At 42.1% G+C, this 14,221-nt stretch overlaps 2 protein-coding genes across 2 annotated transcripts; both read right to left on the bottom strand.

Annotated features, from left to right (window-relative positions):
- Positions 1-1,787: 1,787 nt before the first annotated feature.
- LOC122760956 (oxysterol-binding protein-related protein 3-like) lies at positions 1,788-3,592 on the bottom strand. Its single transcript, XM_044016157.1, has one exon. The coding sequence runs from the start codon at positions 3,427-3,429 to the stop codon at positions 2,317-2,319; it is 1,113 nt and encodes a 370-aa protein (XP_043872092.1). The 5' UTR covers positions 3,430-3,592; the 3' UTR covers positions 1,788-2,316.
- Positions 3,593-8,899: 5,307 nt separating this feature from the next.
- LOC122760957 (1-acylglycerol-3-phosphate O-acyltransferase ABHD5-like) lies at positions 8,900-13,792 on the bottom strand. The gene is made up of 7 exons (XM_044016158.1): positions 13,709-13,792; positions 13,118-13,200; positions 11,845-12,256; positions 11,123-11,274; positions 10,232-10,343; positions 9,959-10,139; positions 8,900-9,259 (listed from the first exon to the last, which is right to left on the bottom strand). Exons 1-7 carry the CDS (start codon positions 13,750-13,752, stop codon positions 9,146-9,148), a joined length of 1,098 nt encoding a protein of 365 aa, XP_043872093.1. The 5' UTR covers positions 13,753-13,792; the 3' UTR covers positions 8,900-9,145.
- Between the last annotated feature and the right edge of the window lie 429 nt (positions 13,793-14,221).

Here is a 14,221-nt window from a genome sequence, read left to right as displayed (position 1 = left end):
TTAACAGTTCCCCATCAAGCCAGGAGTGATCAAACCATCCTGCTGGTGCATTTCTCTTTATAACACTCCTTGAGTTTTTTACACATATTTTACACATCTCTTGTTTCTCTCAGGACACAGGGAGGATTCTCGCTCTTGATACCAAACGAGGCAGTCTTTTTCAACCCCCCAAAACTTTATTTTCCAAGGTTTGGATCTCACAAGGCCCCCTGTGACGGCCACAGCTCTAGGCTGCCCTGGAAACTAAATCTAACTTAAACTCACTTAACTGTGACAATAGCACATGTATTATCACTGCACCTCTCCTAGTGTCCCATCTAGATTGTTCCTATTGATCTATTCCTCATTTTATCATACCTGGCCTTATGTCACTATATTTAAAATAAGGAATGCAATTGTGGTCATACATGAAACAGTTATTAAACACAGCTTTAATTCTGGCATGGTGAATGCTTCTACTTATCTGACTGGCATTTGTGCTCTTTTGAAGTGCGTGATCCATTGTTTGTCTTTCAGCTATGTGTACTGCTGTAGGTGTCGACAGTAGTAGTTGATAGGGCCCTTCCCAGCGTGAAGCTGACCACTTCACCAACACCCAATCTCCTGGATTGATTGGCCCTCCTGTGGGTGCTGGATCTGGTTTTTGATGTAGTCTGCCTTGAGCATTGTGCTTAGAATACATTAATCATGAGGCACAAACACATTTTAGTGGTTTTAACATCCATGTAGTCTAGTCTATCGTGGATACCATCCCTCCTGTTGAGACATGGGTAATCCCATGACTCAATATTGTAACAAATTTAAACAAATTCTTTTTGTCTTAGATTAGTGTCTCAGATCTCACCTTCATACCATTACAGTGTTGAAGTGGCAATTTACTACCGCCTTCATCTTCTTCAATTATTATTCTGCATGCTTCAGTATCGTTTAGAAAACAAGTTTTATGATTTTTAACCAATAGGGTGACTATGGCTTTTGGTTCTTACTCAAAAATACTTCAGTGTTTTCTAGTTAACATACTTCTTCTTCCTCCTCATCTTCTGTGTCCTGGTATGTATGTGTGTGTGTGAGTGCATGACCTGGTTTATTGACTAGTAGCGCCGATGAATCATCAACTCGTCTGGGTCCCCCATTTCTTCTTTGCTCTGGAATCCCTGAAGAGAACACAGCATCCTACGTCTCTCCTCATAACTTCTGATATCTCCTGAGCTAATTGTCAAATACACTTGAGAGATGTTTATGGAAATATATATTTTATATTATTTCAGCCCTATAATGACTTAGTTTATGACCGCTTTAGTTATCTTCTTACCCCAATTACTTTATTAAATTAATGTTATTTTTTTAGTACTGTTGTTTTTATTTCATTTTAGTATTATTATTATTTTTAAACATTTTAATCAAACCGCCAATCTATTCTTTGGTTCTTGGTCATTTCTAGTTCTTCCTTTGACTTTACCTCTATCTTTTTTACCAGTTTTTACATACTTCTACCTGTAATTTTCCTCTAAATCCATATTTATTTTCCCATCTTTTTATATACTTTACATTATCTAGTGCCTATTAGCCCATTCGTTTTGCATCACATTCATATTGAACCTCGTCAGGTTCACAACAACATTTATAACAACTATTACCATTTCCCATTTTGATATAAAAATTACCTTCAATTTTATTCATACTTTTTATTATTATTATTATTATTATTATTACTATTATTATTATTATTTTATTTTATATATTTTCCCAACTTTTAATCTGGATTATCAGTGTTTGCCTGTTTTTTCTTTTTCTTTCCAAATATTGTACATATAATTTCTGTCCAGACTCTAAATTTCTATTTATTTATTTATCTATTCTTGTTTTTAACAATGCATCCACTATCAGGAACAAATCCCAAATAAAATTTGGTATTTTGATTGTCACTGAAAAGGACCAACACTCTGCAGCCTGAGCCTATGCTACCAGGCACATAAAACAACACAAAGCCATGGCGCACACATTAAAACATCACAAAACACAAAACAACACAAGACAACATTTAACACACAACATATATATGTCGACTTTAAAAGAGTTCGTATCCTAAGTTTTCTAATTTTATGCTAAATTTTCACAAAGTAGAAGAATACCATGACTTACAGCTTCTTTCGTTACTGGCACCGCATATTCAACTTACTGTTGTTACTTATTAGCGGAAATTTAATCTATTTATTTTACCGGTTTGTCTAAGAGAGTTCTGCTCCCCCAAGTCCCTGACTTGCTTTGGATCCCAGACCCCGACGCCTGTTGTTTTCTCAGCCCTGAGGGATTAGTTTAAACCTTGTCCTTCCAAAGACAGTAATCATTTTTAGGTCCCTGCCCTAAATCTAAGAGAGTCCTGCTCCCCCAAGTCCCTGACTTGCTTTTAAATATAAGAGAGTTCTGCTCCCCCAAGTCCCTGACTTGCTTTTTATCTATTTTAAATGAGCTAGGATCGATCCGTTTCTGTACCGGTTTTTTCACTTCAGTAGAAGAATACCATGACTTTGCCTTGACAAATGTGACTTTACACTGGCAGGTGTCACTGTTGATATTTTTGATGACCATCTCCCCATAGTGTTCTATCCAGCGTTGGCCACTCAGGATGTTATGGATACAGGACGTCACTTTGTTCCATTCATAATGGTCCCTGAAGGCAGGGAGTGTGACATGTGTGGTTCCCATGGGAACAATTTCCATGGATTTGCCCCAGAATTTATTTTTCCATCGCACATCTTGCCAAAAGCTGAAGTTCCTTGAATCGGCGTGACATGTTGACACAGGCGGGTGGTGACTCACCTGTTCAGCTATAAATCTGAAGCCCTTATCAGCTCTGTCACACTCGTACGTCTCTCCCAGGACAGGGTTAAAGGGTTTGCTTCCTGCTCTAAAGTAGGTGGATGCATAGGCAGTTATCGCAAACGTAGCAACATAGACCATGCGTTGGAAAGGGTCTTGGGTCTGGTTGGCAGTGTCCAGTAGCTCGCTGTACTCCAGCTCTTCACACAGCCTCTGCAGGGTGTTGAGAGGCTCGTTGAGATGCACTGGCATAGACACCTTTGACAGGTCCTTTCCAATATTGTTCCTCAGGATGTTCCACAGGCTCACGCTGCTGGCAGGACAGGGAGCAGGCAGCATGGAGCGCCGTCGTGTCAGAGTTATCACACTGCTGTCAGAGTTGTGTCTCACACTGCCTCCCTCATTGCTGTAGGTATCCATGGAGATGGTGTCACTCACATCACTGATGTATGAGTCATCGTCTGACACCTCATTCTCAGAGGAGGAAGAGGTCAGCAGATACTCCTGAGCATCATAGAACTCTGATACAGAGTCTGCTCTGCTCTCATTGGAAACCTGGTGGACCAAGGACTGGGAGCCGCCTGAACATTCTGAGGCATAAGCAGACATTTGGTGTATGTGCTTGGCTGAGGAGCCAATGGTGCGAAGCTACCATCTGTGGGATTATGACTGAACGCCTCTAAGTCAGAATCCCGCCTAGACGTAACGATACCGTAGCGCCGCGGATCTTCGGTTGGCCCCGGATAGCCGGCCTCGGTCGGTGAGCAGAGCCCCACGTTGGGCGCCAAGTTGTCAAAAGAATTGAGATCCATAGGAAGGAGATCGGAGTCAGCTCAGTGTCCAAACAAGGGTTTAATCTTGTACAAGAGGAGCATTCACAAAGCAACACACACAGGCCAGTTACAAAGTGAAGACTCCCTGTCTTGTAGGAATCGCAAGGTATTTATCTGTCTCAATGGGTCAGCTATCACCCTGCCATAAGGTGCAGACCCCCTCCTCTGTGGGTTTGTTATCACCTTGCCCTCAGTCGCAGACCCATTGTCTCTATTCACAAGTTACTTCAAACAGTTCCTAAAACAATACATATGGTCACTGGCCAAAATCGCATCCAACAGTTACATTAACAATACAAAGAGTGAGTGGTCTCAGGTCACATCAAACGGTTGCATTGAGCATTTGTCTTCATGTATTACATGAGGTGCATAATTCCCATAACACTTGGTCTTTTACTTTGCCACCTGAATAGCATTTTGTCCCACTCATTAAATTGGTTTTGGTTCATCTCTATTGGCAGGGTTTGAAATAAATATAAAAATCTTGGCAATATAGTCATTTTAAGTCAATTCTTGAACTAAGGCTGAGGAAGGGAATTAAGTTCCATCTTGCGATGTCATCCTTTATTTTTTTATGTATGGGTGGATAGTTGTATTACGATAACTTTGTAAGATCTTTTGGTAGGTTGATGCCTAAGTATTTAAAAGACTCTGTTTGCCATGTCAAGGGGTAACTACTTTTGATTTCTCTTGGTGGGCAATAATTATATGAGAGTAATTGGGTTTTACTCATGATTTTGTACTCCGATAATTGGCCATACTGTTCAAACGATTACATCAATTTAGGCAGAGAGTTTGTTGGTTGGCCAAGGTATATCAAGACGTCATCTGCATAACAGGCCAATTTATACTCCGTCCCTTCAATAATGATTCCCTTGATATCTTCATTTTGTCTGATGTACTGAGCCAGTGGTTCCAAAGATAGTGCCAAGAGTAGTGGTGACCATGCACAGCCCTGTCTGGTGCCCCTTTCTAGGGTCAAACTATTTGATAAATATCCATTGACTTTGATCCTGGCAGTAGGTTTGTCATATAGTGCCTGTATGGTTTTAATAGTTGTATGTATGTATCTATGTAAAACTCTGTAGAGAAAAATCCAGTTCACCGAATCATGAGGTCATTTTTAAAGACATCATTTTCCAAATGTGTAGAAAAAAAACAGCCCAGAAACATGACTCAGCTAAAAATTTTTTGCTGATTTGCATTTCCATTCTGAAGCATCGCACCAAATTAAAAAAGTGTCCTTATAGAAAGAGAGAGTTGTGTAGAATGTTGTGTTTTTCCGTGCATTTTTCACTGTTGTGGAGATGAATCTGTGCGTGACGCATGAATGACGTCACTTCAGTGCCTGATTGTCAGGTAAAATGAAGTTTAATTGTGCACGGCTTCTGTGTCACGATGATTGACATCTAAAGTGTAATGAAATGAATATTTGTCAACTTAAAACTGTGTGTTACCGTGAGCAGGTGAGAGAAAATCCACCTGCTCACGGTTTGGAAATCAAACACAGACACTGTCACTGTCAGCTCTGGAAATCACTCACACACACACACACACACACACACGTGAGACGTGGACGTGAGTGTGTGAGTGTGTGTGTGTGCGTGTGTGTGCGTGCGTGCGTGTGTGTGCATAAGTGTGTGTGTGTGTGAGAGAGAGAGCGTGTGTGTGAGTGTGTATATGAGGGAGAGAGAGAGTGTGTGTGTCTGTGTGTGTGTGTGTGTGTGTGTGTGTGTGTGTGTGTGTGTGTGCGTGTGTGTGTGTGCATAAGTGTGTGTGTGTGTGTGTGTGTGCAGGTGTGTGTGTGAGTGTGTATGCGTGTGTGTGTGAGAGTGTGTGTGTGTGTGTGTGAGAGTGTGTGTGAGGAGAGCTTGTGTCTGTGTGTGAGTGTATATGAGGGAGAGTGTGTGTCTGTGTGTGTGTGGGTGTGGTGTGTGTGTGTGTGTGTGTGTGAGTGTGTATGTGAGGAGAGCGTGTGTCTGTGTGTGTGTGTGTGTGCGTGCGTGTGTGTGTGAGTGTGTGTGTGTGTGTGTGTGTGTGTGTGTGCAGTATAAAAGCTCCTGTCACTTGTCTCACTTGCTTCACTTTTCCTAATGAAATGATTCTTTGCCCATGTGACTGTGTGGGTGACAAACACACACACATGCAGAATGAACACGCTTGCAGTCTGGTGTGTGTGTGTGTGTGTGTGTGTGTGTGTGTGTGTGTGGACACAGGCCTGGACATATTGTGTGCACAGGTTTCAGACTCTGGTGTGCACATGGATCTCCTGCTGACTATTCCTCGCTGTCAAGCAGCCAGCCGGCATCTACAACCCATAATTACCCCCATCCAACCAGAGCATTACTTCCTGCATGTCGGCGATCCAAAAAGGAGCCCGTCTCCGTGGTTACCCTGTTGCCAGGAGACAGTTGGGGTGGGCCGGGGTGATGTCTCAGGAATGACAGGGATGGACAGAGGTGAGTGAGGCGTTGCTTGGTGCTGCATCTTCTCACCTCTCGTCTAAGTCGATCAAACTGCAGCGTTTCATTTGATTTCATCTTCTCCATTCAGTGAAAAAACTTCTGTTTTATGTTGACCTTCAACGGTTTGCTGGATGTTCATCATGAGATGTTTGCAAACGCTCTCAGTTGGGGTTTTCTTGAGGACCTCTTATCCAAGTCCAGTGACCTACGTGTACGTCTTCACCCCTGAGGAACTCTCTAGAGCTTCCAGTTCTACAAAGGTTCCAGGTAGAACAGGGTTTCAGAATTCTCCACTGCCCTGGGTCGTTATCAGGCTTGTTGATGAGGTGTTGGAGCAGGTGAAACATCTAAAACATGCAGGGCAGTGGGATTGAGAAGCCCTGAAGTAGACGACGTCTAAAAGGCAGAGGACAAACTTCTCCACGAGGACTGAGAAACTTACCTTAGCCTTTGGAGTTTTTCCAAAAATCAAGACGAGGGGTATTTTAAAACTGTCATTTCTCTGTCGATTCACACCTGTTTTTCACAAATTTAAATGTGGGAGCTGCTGAAACCCTCCTGACGCTCACATATCAAAGATTTAATCTCTATCATCAACTGTTCTTGAAATGTGACAACTTTAAAACATGTTTTGCCGGTTTTGGACAGTTAGGCACTAGGGAATTAGGGAGGGGCTTGTGAGTCTCCCCTCCTCTCTCTCCAAGGTTTACATACTACTTTGTCTAAATATTTCCAAGTTTTAAAGGTCCAATCCACCCAAAATTTCGCCTCAGAATTGTCTACTTTTCACATCATTTTCTTAGATGTTCTATATAGCACGAAGATCGGGACTCATAGAGGATCCACCCTGAACCAGGACCGAGTCTGAGCTTTCTGACACTGGGCAGTATTTTTTGGCACCAGGATGCCTAAATAGTCTTGAGCTTTTATTGTTCCCCACACAGTGAAGTGAAAATAAAAGTTTTGTTAGTGTTGCATGGACCTGTTAATGTTGCTGCTCAGAGACAGTTGTCTTGTGGAGCTCCTGCGACCACACTAAGGCGAGTTTTCTCCCTATAAATAGACCGAACGTCTGATATAAAAAGACTCCCAACACCTGGTTAAACAGCTAGTTTGAAAAAAAAAGTGCTTATTATGCAAGACTTGTGTAATCTTTGTTTGAGGGGAACAAACTTCACACATGAGACAATTGTTATGCTGTGAGGTTTCCAGCACACGTGTGTCCTGAACAGGGAACTGTATTTATTAATGACTCTCAGGGTGTGAGGAGGATTTCAACAAAATATCATAAAAGAACTTTTAGAAAACCCAATTACGGGGCTTTAGCTTTGACGCCTTCTCCCAGAGAGGAAGCAGGTTGTGAAACTCACGTTGACACGTCCTGAGATAGAAGGTCTATTTTTGGGCCCAACGCACACACGCGCACACACGCGTGCACACACACACACATCTCTGAGTGTGACCCTATTCTGTCACTGCACTGAGTTGTGACTTATCAGAGAGGCGAGTGTCGCGCTGCTCTTAAAGCATCACTGTCCAGGTCTCCTGAGTGGGTCACTCCACTCAATATGTGCATGTGAGGCCTTTGTGTGTGTGTGTGTGTGGGATTCACTGCTCCTGCTGTTGGAGGTGTGTGTATGAGCGTATTCTGTCGCTGTGCTGCCCTCTGCTGGATGCCGGTCTGGAGTCTGGGTTCGGAGTGATTTTACACAGACGCAACACACACAAAAAAAAGTGAACTTTGCACACAATTGTGAAAACGTACACCTCTGTGTATCAAGAACACAACTCTGCTAAACTGTCAGAGAACATTGAGTTACAAGACAACATGGTAAAGTGCACATTTCTGAAGACAAATGACATCATTTATCACACTCCCTTCTCCGGGAAACACCTTCAATTAAATATTCAATTAATCATTAACTATTTTGATAATGGATTGATCAGTTTGAGTGTTTTTTTTCCCGCAATTTTACAACTGGTTTTCCAATTTTTCAGCTTGTTAAATGTGAATATTCTTTGGTTCCTTTGCTCCACATAACAGAGAAATCATTAAACATTGAATCATTTTTGGTTTGTGAACGAAACAAAGACATCTGAGAACGTCATCATTTCCAGGTTTTTAAAAAAACAAACCAAACCACATTTTCTGCCATTTTATGGTACAAGAAAATAATCGACCGATTAATCAATTATATCCTAATAATTGTTAGTTACACACCAACAGATTATCAATTATTCTTACTCCTGCCAGCGTAACGAGATCCTGAAGGTGAAAAACCTTGTTCTGTTCAGTTGCTGCTTCTCATGTAAGAGCAGCGCAGACTCTAGAAACTTTTACTTTTGACCTCTTTTCCTTCGGCATTTAATTCAGGACGAGCTAAACAGCTTGGCTTTTTCCATCACGCTGCTTCTTTCTTTTTTTATTGTAGTATATATTTCTATGTGTGTATGTTTTGTTTGCTTTGTTTGACCTGTTTTTGTCGTGTATTTGTTGCTCCTGTGCGACACTTCTGTCAGCTTCTGTCTGGTACTGTACGTGTACACACTTTTAACTGATTCTTTTTCAGTTTGTGTTTCTCGTTATGAGATAGTGAAAATGCCTTTTAACAGCAGCCCTTTGCCCTACTTCCATCTGCCTCATATCTCTCTCTGAGAGTGTGTGACAGGTCAGAGAAGGAACACTCTGTGCACTTTCACTGGACCTCGATTCTCCTCAAAACAAGATATTCACTTGAGAAGACTTTATTTACATTTATAGGGGCCAGTTTGCTCAATAAATTCTCAGAATTCATATTTTTATTTCCAAACACTGGATTCACTCTTACCCACACATGAGGACAAGAAAACATTTATTTATAAATATTACTTACATGATAAAGAACACACGGCATCGTCTGACTCTGACCTCAAACCTCGGAGAGGACCCGAGTGTAGAGTGAGGAGTCTTCAGTCAGTGATTTGTCTCTTAAATGCATGATGAAGAATGACTGGGTAATGGGTTCGTCTTGTGGATGAAGGAAGGTCTCATATCTTCTCATCCTCAGTCGTTGTGTCTGTTCTGGCGAGGATCTGAAGAACGACCTGGTTAAAGTCCTCTGGCTGGTCCGCGAATACGTAGTGTCCTGCTCCTCTGATCACCTGACAGACCCAGGAGAGCAGAAGGTGTGGTCAAACATCAGGACAGGTGTCGTGGTTCTCAGACATAAAAGCAGGAAGTTATGTATTTTAAGACAGGTTTTAAATACAAGTGCATATAAGTCAGACAATCCTAACCCTAGTCTTAATTTGCAGTGGATTTTATAACCTTTGTGCCACAGGAAGTTAACATAAAACTGATCATTTACTCGGTTACATTAAGTTCCGACTGTGTCCGTGTAGAATCAAATATAAAACGGTTAAAATATTCCTTGTGTTTGTCTTATTTTGTTGCCAATCTATCCCTATTTTGTGTTTTTATATTCGTAATTTGATTCTATTGTACTCTTTATCTAATTTCAGTGCTTTTCTCACCTCTTGTTTCTACTCGTCGACCTCTGACCCTTTTGCTGCAGTAACAAGTAAATGCCCCTCCTATGTGGGATCAATATCAATCCAATTCTAATGATCTAATGACTCATCATTTTCCCTCACCTGGCTGCATCTGTGTCTGTCCACATGTTGGACACAGTGGGACAGAGAGTATGAAACAGAACCACGGACACATCTACTGTTACAAATGAGGCGAGCATATTCTGTGAATGATGTAAAATCACAACTCTGCATTCACAGTTTCTGTAAGCGGCTAAAAACAAAGAAAACAGCGAGTGTGCAAAAGCAAAGTCCTCAAACGGAACCTACTGTAATTTCCACATCTGGTCTCATTCCCATGAGAGCGTGTCCAGAGTTGCAGTCAATGCTGGAGCGCGATCCGTAGATGAAGAAAACGGGAATGTCCGCCCGGATCTGTCCAAATCTGTCCAGCATCGGCCTCTTTGCCCAGCCGTAGGGAATGGTCATATTCTTGAAGGCTGTTTCTCCACTACAAACACACACGTCGTGATACATAAATACAGTAGATATAGAAGGAAACAACTTATCTGTGGATAATATCGACACGCAGAGCCCCTTCACCTTGGAGTTTGTGCGTTTAGATGGTAGATGTAGTCGGACACGGTGTTGTCGCCAAACACCGAGGAGTATTTCTGCTTAAAATCGGACCTGATCATCTGGACCAGCGTCGGACCTGATTGAGGACAGAAGAAACAATCACATCCGAAATGCAGACATCAGACTTTTTGCGTTTTGCAGGAATATAATTGATTTGTATGGAGGAAAAAAGAACAACCTCATAAATGCTCCTGACATGAGGCGAGATAAAGAACACTTGACATGTCAGACCACAGCAAAAGACATGTGACACTTTTTCGTGGCTCATAGAAAATCTCCCGCGTGGAAATGAAGCCCAAGATAATTTTACAGAAATAGAAATAACTTTCTGCTGCTACTGAGCGGCTGCATTTAGAGTTTGATCCAACAGCTGATTGTGGTTTGTTGTTTATTTGTTAAATGATAACAAATGATACACACAACTGCATATTTTAAATAATCACTCACAGTGCACTTTTAAATAAAAAAATAATGTTCAAACAAAAATATGAAATACCTGATATAACAGGTCATTAAAGAGCTACACTTCAGAAGTTTTTAGTTCACAAGAAATGTGTGAACTTACACACAGGCTTGATAATAATAACACACAGAGGATCAGTACTCTAATATATATATCTGCATGGGTAATGTTTGTTTCCACTAGTAAACTGTAGAAAAGTAAAAAATAAATATTTGTTTCCTGAATATTGTACCTTCAGTCATCTCAGCAACAGCCTCATTCTTTCAAAGAAAAATGACTCACAGTGTAATTATATATTTTTCAGAATGTTTTTTTTATCTTTAGTGCGTTGTCAAAATGTGTTTACTGAATTTAATCTGCATATAATTGTGTGTGTGTGTATGTGTGTTGACCTAGAGGCCCAGCCAGTCTCAGTCCAGCCAGAGGGTTGAAAGGACTCATAAGAGCCCCGATGGCTCTGATCCACACTGGGATGGAGTTGTGGTTCGGGTTCTCAGGACGTGGAGGGAAACCCCACGGCTCCACCAGCAGCAGACTTTTTACCCTGTACACACACACACCCACACATTAATGTACACACACACACTCACACACACACACATATTAATGTACACACTTAAAGCTGCTGTGCGTAACTTTTGGTGATTTTTGTTGTCATCATGTTCAGCCTCTGTTTGGTCTTTGAGAACAGAAACAATGTTAATATTGTTTTTTTTATGCTGCGTCTTTCATCTGAAAATGGGCTCTGTCAAGCAATACTATCAGCCCTGACTGAGGGAGCGTTTGTGTGTATACAGCAGCAGCGCAAGAAGCATTTACACCATCAAACCAATTCATTTCTGGACGTTTTCGTGGGAGCTTTTTTGTGTTACTCTTGCTTTACTAGCACATGTTGCTGTTGCCTCCGTCAGTCCTGACATAAAATGACGTCCTGTCTCCAGGGCGACACGAGATCGTGTGGCACTCAATCAACATTGTGTGAACTTATTTGACAATGGTTTGAGTGTAACAGACCTTTGTTTACGTCTCAAAGTTACAGTATGTGCTACAGCTTTAATCTAAGTTAGGTGACTCTGCTATATGCAATTTATTTACAACCCACCCACAGACTCACCTGTTTGGGTGTTTGAGAGTGTAGGCGGCAGCCAGGTATCCTCCGAGGTTGTGTCCCAGCAGAACCATGTCCTCCAGCCCAACCTTTTCCCTCCACTCTTCCAGGGCTGCAATGAACAGCTCCTCGGCTAGCTCGGCGTCCCTGCTGAACTGGGGACGGCTGCTCCTGCCAAAGCCCAGCAGGTCCAGCGCGTAGACCGGGCCACTGCTGGAGAGAGAGTCCAGGTTTTGCGCCCAAAGTCCAACGCCACCACCAACGCCATGCAAGAGAACCAACGGAGGTCTGGGGGCGACGGTGTGGGGCTGGAGGTGAGACGAGGAGAGCGGCTGAGGGTGAGTTGAAAATGCCACGGTCCACAAATAGTTATCGTTGGATATCCGGACGTGCTGCCTGGAGAAAGGCTGCTTCACACCTGCAGTAGAGGAGAGAGATGATGGGGCAAAGACAGAGGAAGGATGGAGCATTATAGAGGGAATATGAGTTTGCATGTCCTCCCTGTGTGTGTGTGTGTGTTCCCTCCGGGTTCTCTTGGCTCCTCCCACAGTCCAAAACCATGCAGATTAGGCAAATGTGTGAGAGTGGATGATGGTTTGTCTCTATGTACCCCTGTGATGGACCGGCGAACTGTCCAGGGCGTGACCCCCACTTTTGTGCCCAATGTCAGCTGGGATTGGCACCAGTGACCCCGGCCGACCCTCATGTGGAGGAAAAAGCGGTAGAAGATGAATGACTGAAAAAATGTTTAAATGTGGTATTTGTGACCCAAAATGAACATATTTTTATGTCACTATACTCTGGTGCCTGGCTGCCTCCAAAAGTCACATACTATAATATCACATATGTAATATTTGGCTTAGTGCCTACTGTACGTATCAGACTTAACGCCGACTTTAGCCAATTAACCCCAGTGAGAAACTTTGGGGTGTACTTGAGAAGATGCAAGATCTTGGCAAAAAACTCACTGCAAATAAATGTTATGACGCTGCTAAAGACGAGTCAACAAAAATACAGGGGCATAATTCCTTTTTCCGGCCAGGCAGGACGTGTTTATCTCCCTCACTTGTGACTCCTCTCATTTTCTTTCCCCTGCTCTTTTGGTAGTTTTTCTTCAGTCTTCTAAAGCACAAGATATCCCACCTTGTTAAGCCCCACATGGCAAACTATAATATGTGGTTAAAGGCCACAAAAACAAAATCTGATTGATTGATTGAGTAATTATAAATACTGACAAAAGCTGACAAAAAAGGTGGTCTTTACTCTTTACTCTACTTACTCTTCAGCATTTTTTCCTCTGCATCTTTCAACAGAGAGGGAGAAGTGGGACACCAAGAGGGAAGCCAACTTAATATCCAGGAGCTGTTAGGTCCCGAAACAGAAAACAAAGTAATGCAATCAGACTTTGACCACATGACACTGCTGTTATTATCAGTGCTGCTTGTCTACAATCAATAGAGTATCCACAATCTTTACACTACTTCCAGGAATCCGTCTAGAATAACGAGACGCCAGAAATAGTCAATTCTGTGTATGTTTAAACTCGTACGTCTTTATTTAAAGTTGACAATTTAAGGTTGAATGATCTCCAGCAAAACGTGTTTACTTGGTAAATGATTATTTAGGAGCTGAAATAAACCACTGGGACACACAGCTAAATTCGGCATACATCACGAGACAGTTATATCAAAATAAACATCATATGCATTATAATAAAAGGCACACATTAGAATGAAATAAATTCTTGGCTAGGGACTCGGGTGGGCTTTTCATGGGGTCAATTCAAGTTCAAGAAAAGCTGTGTTTATCGCAGGCGAAGTTACACAACTAGTACAGGTGAAAAGTTTGAATAAAGAGTTTCATCGCTCACCTCTGTTCTCCGGCAGGTTGAATCTCCTCAGCCATCCTACGCATGATGTGTGTGTGTCGTTGTCTCGCGACCGTGTGAGAAAATTAATTTACTTTGATGCGTTCACGCCCCTCCAGTAAAATAATTACATTTACAACTAGGTGGTATAATCAAAGCTAATAACGTAAACATTACTGCACAGGATATGCAGTAATATTTATGTTCGTGTTCAGTACGTGTTTAAGATTATACGAGAAGAATCAGAATCAGAAATCAACTGAGTGTAACAAAGAGGCTTTGTGGTGTTGTGCGGCTATAGAAATGCGTTCCGTTATGTCCCACAGCACTTGAATGCAGCAGCAGCAGCGACCTGAAGCTGTGCTGCTAACGTCTGGCAGCAGGTGGCTTCTACGTCGTCACATTATTTCGGTTTTTATTTTTGTTGCTGTTGTTGTAATATACATATAATGTAGTGGGAGAAGTTCACGTTAAAGCTAGTGTATGATAACTTTACGCCAGCAGTAAAGCCGTTGT

Source organism: Solea senegalensis, unplaced genomic scaffold (genome assembly GCF_019176455.1).
Source record: "Solea senegalensis isolate Sse05_10M unplaced genomic scaffold, IFAPA_SoseM_1 scf7180000014218, whole genome shotgun sequence".
NCBI lineage: Eukaryota > Metazoa > Chordata > Actinopteri > Pleuronectiformes > Soleidae > Solea > Solea senegalensis.
Note: the sequence above shows the minus strand (reverse complement) of the source record. Positions and strands in the feature narration are given on the sequence as shown.

What these genes read in the sequence shown, in the direction of transcription:
- LOC122760956 (XM_044016157.1), bottom strand. Translation starts at nt 3,429, where the DNA reads ATGTCTGCTTATGCCTCAGAATGTTCAGGCGGCTCCCAGTCCTTGGTC.
- LOC122760957 (XM_044016158.1), bottom strand. Translation starts at nt 13,752, where the DNA reads ATGCGTAGGATGGCTGAGGAGATTCAACCTGCCGGAGAACAGAG. An exon ending in AGAGGAAAAAATGCTGAAGA is followed by an intron (nt 12,257 to 13,117) that starts GTAAGTAGAGTA and finishes CCTCTACTGCAG; the next exon opens with GTGTGAAGCAGCCTTTCTCC. An exon ending in GACCAGATGTGGAAATTACA is followed by an intron (nt 9,260 to 9,958) that starts GTAGGTTCCGTT and finishes TGGGTCTGTCAG; the next exon opens with GTGATCAGAGGAGCAGGACA.